General features: G+C 51.7%; 1 protein-coding gene across 1 annotated transcript in view; it reads left to right on the plus strand.

Moving 5' to 3' along the window:
* PANX1 (pannexin 1) overlaps positions 1-7,444 on the plus strand; it is a 58,707-nt gene that overhangs the window by 34,475 nt on the left and 16,788 nt on the right. Inside the window, exon 2 of the mRNA XM_010855184.1 lies at positions 3,412-3,551. Coding sequence (XP_010853486.1) covers positions 3,412-3,551 — 140 coding nt within the window. The remainder of the gene's footprint in view (positions 1-3,411; positions 3,552-7,444) is intronic.

Here is a 7,444-nt window from a genome sequence, read left to right on the forward strand (position 1 = left end):
TTGTTTGACAGTTGCTTCATTTGCTATTATTTTCTCCCATTCTGAAGGCTGTCTTTTCACCTTGCTTATAGTTTCTTTTGTTGTGCACATCCTATTCTTTTTTTTTAATTTCTCATCCCTTTCCCCTTGCGCTCCTCCCCCCCAGCTCTAGTGGGTGGCAGCGTCTGCTGGAGCACAGGCGCTGTGTTACCTTTTGGGAGCCCTGGTTCACGTTTGGAGGCTTGAAGTCACTGATGGCTGTCACGTCCTTGTTTGGCCGGAGACACTCCATTTCCCACCGTGGAGTGGGGAGCCCGGTGGGCTACAGTCCTTGGGGTCGCAGAAGAGGCAGACATGACTGAGCAACTAAACAACAGCAGCAACATGCTTACGACTGTAAGAACATAACTGTGAGCTCAGCACGTCCCCAGCTCCATCTGTAGACTCGGTTTCCTTTCTTCCTCTTTTCTGCCAAAGCTTGCAAAAGGTTTGGTGTGAAAAGTTTAGTTATTTATGCTCCAGTGCTTTCCACCTCTGCCCTGGGGGAGGCCCCTGAGGTCCCAGGACAACCCACAGCATTTTCCTTTGGAAAGATTATTACATGTTGGCTCCATGCACCATGAGGACTGGTATCTACAGGAACTTCTGGGCCAGACAAGTTTCTATGAAATCCTAGCAGCATGGTCCATTTTCACGAGAACGTGTTTGAACAGATTCTGCCAAGCAAGCAAAGTGCCCGAAACCATTTATAACCCAGGGCCTGTCTGTCTCATTGTAGTCTCATTGTATCTGCAGATTTATGTAAGCCTTGGTGTCTGGGATCTCGTTGGAAGCATTTGACAAAGGAACACTGATGCAGGAGCAAAGCGAGGTTAGCCTGGGGGCCTGTTCTGTTCTGAGCCCTCTCTTGTTGATAGAATGTAAGAACTCAGGTTTAACGGGGTCAGAGTTGGAAGGGACCTTGACATGTCTTTCCCACCCCCAGCTTATGTGTAAGCCATTCCTGGTTGGCAAGAACTTATGCTATTAGAGGACATTTTCAGATGGTGTGTGACTTTTCACAGTGATCTCCAAGGGCTCTTGCTGAGAAGTCCTTCTTTGACCTCTTTGAGCAAATGAAGAAGGGGGTTGCAGCCCCTTTGCCCCCGGAATCTGCTCTGCAGCCAGCATGGCCACCCTCACTGCCTTCTCCTGCCATGTGTGTGAAGGCCAGCTCCTCCCCAGAGGCTTCCCCGCTGGCTCCTGCAATGCGGGAGACCCAAGTTCAGTCCCTGCGTCGGGAAGATCCCCTGGATGAGGGCCTCCCCGTGGGTCGGGCATGCAGCCCATTCCCAGTATCCCGGGACATCCCCTGGACAGAGGAGCCTTGCGGGCTGCACTCCGTGGGGTCACAGAGTCAGACACAACAGCGAGTAACTCTTTACTCCCGAGGACGGTGACCGTTTGCGGGTGTTTGTGTCCCTCATAAAGGGACCGGGGATGTCCAGCCTGTGTCTTCCTGTGGTCCTGTGCTCTCTGCAAGGTGGGGAGGGAGAAGATGGGCACCCCTCTCCCGTCTTTAAAGCTGTAATGCAACCTGCTGGCCACTTTGTACAGGAAGAGGTAGCGCACAGTGTTCGACTATTGGGGACCAGGTCCTCTTCTCAGAACGCAGACTCTAATGTCGGTCTCATTCGGACGTCCCAGGAGTTGTAAGTCAGTGGCGAGGTCCCTGGCTGTGTGACGGCAGGTTTACCTGCAGCGTTGTCAGAGCCGTGTGGCGGGGAGGGGGAGCCTCTGCCCCCACGGGTGGGGCCCGTGGCGCTGCTGGGCGTGCCGCGGAGCCTCAGCGCCAGCCCTCTGCCTGCTGCCGAGGAGGGGAGAGCGGTGTCAGCCCTGCACCCAAAGCTTCATTGGCCTGTTTTCCACGGTGGCCCCTGTGAGTCAGGAGGAGTCTGCTGCTGCTCCTGCTGATGCTGCTAAATTGCTTCAGTCGTGTTCGACTCTGTGTGACCCCATAGACGGCAACCCACCAGTCTCCCCTGTCCCTGGGATTCTCCAGGCAAGAACATTGGAGTGGGTTACCATTTCCTTCTCCAGTGCATGAAAGTGAAAAGTGAAAGTGAAGTTGCTCAGTCGTGTCCGACTCTTAGCGACCCCATGGACTGCAGCCCACCAGGCTTCTCTGTCCATGGGATTTTCCAGGCAAGAGTGGGGTGGAGTGGGGTGCCATTGCCTTCCCCGAGGAGGACTCTACCAGGCAGTAAGTGACGACAGCATTTATGTGGAGACGCGGGCCTCTGCTTGCAGAGGAGAGAACGAGGTCCGGAGCCCCTCACAGAAGAGCAGCAAGTTATGAGAGTCCGCACCCTGAGCCCCACTCCCTGCCTGCGGGTTGGCACTTGAGAGCATCTGCCTTCTGAACATACACCACTTGGGCTGTAATTCTGGCCTCAACCTTCTTTTTGCTTAGAGGAGATGGAAAACTCGATTTTCCGTCCAGGGATGTATTACCAAATGTTGCACCAACTTTCTCTTCCTCAGGCTGAACGTTCACTGTTTCTTTGTTGTAAAAAGGACTCCTTTTCCTGTTCAATTTTCTGTACTGAGTTCTCCTCCTTCCCCATTCCCCACCCTTCACGGACTAAGTTGCTTCAGTCGTGTCCGACTCTGCAACCCCATGGACTGTAGCCCGCCAGGCTCCTCTGTCCATGGGGTGCTCCAGGCAGGAATACTGGAGTGGGTTTCGTGCCCTTCTCTAGGGGATCTTTCCACCCCAGGGACTGAATCCCCGTCTCTACATCTCCTGCATTCGGCAGGCGGGTTCTTCACCACTAGTACCACCTGGGACCGTCCCCACCCCCACCAGTCCTTACCCGAAACTAAACCAACTCTGCCTGTGTCCTTAATGCATGTTTGGCTCTGCTTCCTTTCCTGCTCACTTTTCCTTCTTGAAAAATTCTCTCTGATGGCCGGGTGGGCTCTCTAGTTGCAGTGTGTGGGCCTCCCACTGTGGTGGCTCCACTTCTGTGGAGCACAGGCTCTAGGCTCCATGCGCTTCAGTAGTGGCAGCGCCTGGGCTTAGCTGCTCCATGGCCTGTGCAGCAGGGATCGAACCTGTGTCTCCTTCATTGGCAGGAGGCTTCTCATCCACTGGACCACCAGGGAAGTCCTCACTTTTCCTTTTTATGATGGTGTCTTTTCTTTCAAGAGTTCTTCCTCAACTGAGCCCAAGCTGCTGTCATGTCCAGCCCTGGCCAGAAAGCTCACAAAAGTCAGCTTTACCACGGACTCGGGTGTTTGGTTTCGGTGCTGGCCTCGCTCCTATCGCGGTGTTTGGTGACTTAGTAAACACTTGCAACCCTGAGGCTGGCGGGGAGGGGGTGGTGCGGCAGGAAGGGTCCACACACCTGCACTCACACTGACTTGAAACACTCTGTTCTTGCTTCTTAGGTACCCAGATAAGCTGCTTCTCCCCCAGTTCTTTCTCGTGGCGTCAGGCTTCCTTTGTGGACTCTTATTGCTGGGCGGCCGTCCAGCAGAAGGACTCCTTGCAGGGCGATTCTGGAAACCTTCCATTGTGTCTGCATAAGGTAATGGGGGATATTGCAGATCTCACGTCTTCGCTTTGCCTGCATGGGAACTGAGGTCCGGAGTGGCAGCGCCAGTCCACAGCTGCCTGTGGCCAACCAGGGCTGTAACTCAGATCTTAAAGCCATAGCATGTTCAAATCGGAAGGAACCTCTAAGATGACTGGATCCAGCGCCTTCCTTTAGCAGATGGGAAACTGAGGCCCTCTGATTTTAGCTCTGTAGTGGTTGGCACCTCATGTGTCTCAGTCACCTTTCTATCCTTGATGCCCAGGGATTTCTGAACCATAGGAGGCTCTCAGGCCATTTTTCATGCCTCAAGGAGCTTTGTTAAGAGAACAGCAGAGCTGGGACTCAGAGCTTCCACCAGCTCCTATCCCACCACATGCAGGACCTCTTGGAAAAAGTAAGGACAAGCCTAGAGGTCAGTAGCTTCCAGTTTGTGTGTTACTCCACCATCAAGAAGCCCAGGAATGAATTCATTTGGGGGTGTTGGTTGCAGCACAGCTTTTGGCATACACGCCTTTGCTTTCTGATGGGTCCACGTGCTGCAGGGAAGGGGAGATTGCTGCCTGGGAGATAGCAGTGTCCTGTAGAGAAGAGGAGCAGGCCAGGAGCCTGCCGGGGGAGCGCAGGGACAGGGCACACAGTGGCTTTGCAGTGTGGGGCTTGGGCCAGAGCCCCCAGGTTTGTGCAGGAGAATGTTCTCTGCATAATGAAATGGCTCCACTGGGTCTTCTCTGTGCTTGTGAAAGTGGGACTTTGTTTCAACTTGTCATTATGTCAACCACTGGTCTTTTTGTCCATCATGAAAATAAGTAGAATGGGTATCTTGGGACTTCTCATCCACCAAGGAAATCATGGTATGTTAGCTGCTAAAAAGCCAGAGGCCAACATTGAAGGCTCTCCTGCCTTGAGCACATAGCATCCTTCTTTTTTAAAAAAGAACAATGTAAATCATTTGCTGTGACTCAGACTTGTCCCCTTATGTCTGTGTATCACGTGCCATTTGGCACAATGATGCTCTCCACTGACTCCCTTCTTCTTTGGGGTTGGGCTTTCTCTTTGACTTTCTGCCTTGGCGTTGATTGGGTCCTCATCAACTTTGCATGCCTTAGTAGCCAGGACAGCAGATAATAAGGATCTTCTGCATGGATGGGCACAGTTCTAGAAACTGAATGTCTTTGTTTGCACATCTAAATGCATGCTCTTGTAGTTTGGTGGTGGTTTAGTTGCCATGTCGTGTCTGACTCTCATGACCCCGTGAACTCTAGCCCACCAGCCTCTTCTGTCCATGGGATTTCCCAGGCAAGAATACTAGAGTGGTTGCCATTTCTTTCTTCAGGATTATCTTCCTGACCCAGGGATCGAACCCACATCTCCTGCATTGGCAGACAGATTCTTTAATATTGAGCCATCAGGGAAGCTCTCCTGTGGTAGTTTAAGTCCATTTATTTTAATGGTCTTCTGAGAATGGGAAGTTGTGATCAGTGGCTGGGCTGGGCGCTGATAGATCCACAGAAGAAGAATGTATATTCTAGGATTGTCCAGTGTAGGAGGTGGCAGGGATATTAGAGACTGTGAAGCTTCTAGAGCAGGAAGACGTTCAAAGATTCTGATCCAGATGCATTTTACATGTGAGGCTAAGGGCATCTTGGGAGGTCACGCCCAGGAATCACAGAACTAGTTGCTGGCTGTAAGGTGAAAATCAGGTCTCTAGGCTCCTTTTGCCTCTGCAGGGTTGGGGAAGTCTTTTGGAATGGTGTGGGTAGCCAAGCTGTAAGTTTTTGATGTTAGTGAAAGATGGAGCTCTTTTTCTGGTGATGGTAGTCTGGCTTGTTTTGGTAGAAGTTTGGCTGAAACTCTGAGCAGAGGTCTTTCCAGATTCACAGTACTGGAGACAGAAAATTGAACAGGCCAAGTTGGAAGGACCCTGGTCAACGCCCTAGGCTTGAAAGGCCATTGCTGAGGAGTGAGGGGTAATGCAGAGTTCATCAAGCCCTCATAGGGTCTGGAACCTTGGTTCGAAGCATTTTAGCACCAATTAAATGAAGGGAATTTGGGATTGTCAGTGTTGCTAGTCTACTGCCAGTTAGAAGCAAAATTAAGGCAGTCCTCACTGGAGGAAGTCGCTTTATCCAGAACCTCAGACCCTTGCTCCGGTTTTTGCATGTGGTGTTCAGCACTCAATCAGAAATAACCAGAGTACAGGAGAAATCCCAGAACTAGAAAGAGACCCTCAGACCATGAGAGCGCCCTCAGCCCCTTGCCGTTGTACCTGCCCAGCGTCCCCCTGCAGCACCAACCCCCTCCTTTTGGTGAATGGAGGAGCCCCTTCTCCTGACCAAAGCCAGACCCGCATGTGACCCACCTGTGTTCTGGATCCCCCTCCCAGGTTATATGGACACTTCTCCCCATCTTTCTTGTCTACATCCTCAGCCCTTCCCTTCCCAAGGGCTCTCTTCCCAGTGATGTTTTAGTAAGTCCACCTCTGTAATGCGTGGTCTTGTCGAGGTCCCCTCCGCCCTCGTTGCTGAGTTACTTCTCTTGGGGGCACGTGCTGCTTGGCTTCTCTGGCATCCAGCCCTGTGGGCCACGCCCTCCTATGGGTGCTGTCTTATCTCTTGGGGCAGTGTCGCCCTTTGCCCATCCCTGAGAAGCTGGGGTTCTCTCCCAGGGCACCCCCTCGGCACCCCTCCTGGAACCATCCCAGGCCCCGGTTCCTCTTACCTCCCGTGGGTCGTTGACTCTCACATCTATACCCCAGCCTGGCCTTCTCTCCTGAGCTCCAGATCCGCACGACCCGCTGAACCCCGAGCTTGGACCTTTGAAGGTCTGGCTCGTGCCTCCAGCAGAGCTTCAGAGCTGACTTTCCATCCCCTGCCTGTCCGCACTGTGACCTCTAGCTTGGTTCATGACACCAGCCACCCTGTTAGATCAGCCACAGATCTGAGGGCCACTGTGACTCTCTCTCTCCCCACATCCTGTCTGTCATTGAGCCCTATCAGGTCTGTTTCCTTAAGTAGCTCTGAGCCCTTCGCCCCTTGGTCTGGCCCCTGGGACTGCCTGTCATCTTGGTCGAGTTCCACATGATCACAGGGGCTCTTTTCAGCCTGACTGTTATTTTCCTGGCTTCCCTGATAGCTCAGTTGGTAACGAATCCGATGCAGGAGACCCCAGTTCAATTTCTAGGTTGGGAAGATCTGCTGGAGAAGGGATAAGCTACTCACTTTAGTATTCTTGGGCTTCCCATGTGGCTCAGCTGGTGAAGAATCCGCCTGCAACATGGGAGACCTGGGTTGGGAAGATGCCCTGGAGAAGGGAAAGGCTACCCACTCATTTCCCTAAACAAACACCTCCAGTGTCCTTATGAAATGTCTCTATTTCTTTTTTTTTTTTTCGTTTCTTACATGATATTTTACGTGTTTCAATGTCATTCTCCCAAATCTCCCCACCCTCTCCCTCTCCCACAGAGTCCATAAGACTGTTCTATACATCAGTGTCTCTTTTGCTGTCTCGTACACCGGGTTATTGTTACCATCTAAATTCCATATATATGCATTAGTATACTGTATTGATGTTTTTCCTTCTGGCTTACTTCACTCTGTATAATAGGCTCCAGTTTCATCCACCTCATTAGAACTGATTCAAATGTATTCTTTTTAATGGCTGAGTAATACTCCATTGTGTATATGTACCACAGCTTTCTTATCCATTCATCTGCTGATGGACATCTAGATTGTTTCCATGTCCTGGCTATTATAAACAGTGCTGCGATGAACATTGGGGTACACGTGTCTCTTTCCCTTCTGGTTTCCTCGGTGTGTATGCCCAGCAGTGGGATTGCTGGATCATAAGGCAGTTCTATTTCCAGTTTTTTAAGGAATCTCCACACT

The sequence above is a fragment of the Bison bison genome, unplaced genomic scaffold, assembly GCF_000754665.1.
Source record: "Bison bison bison isolate TAMUID 2011002044 unplaced genomic scaffold, Bison_UMD1.0 scf7180017864356, whole genome shotgun sequence".
NCBI lineage: Eukaryota > Metazoa > Chordata > Mammalia > Artiodactyla > Bovidae > Bison > Bison bison.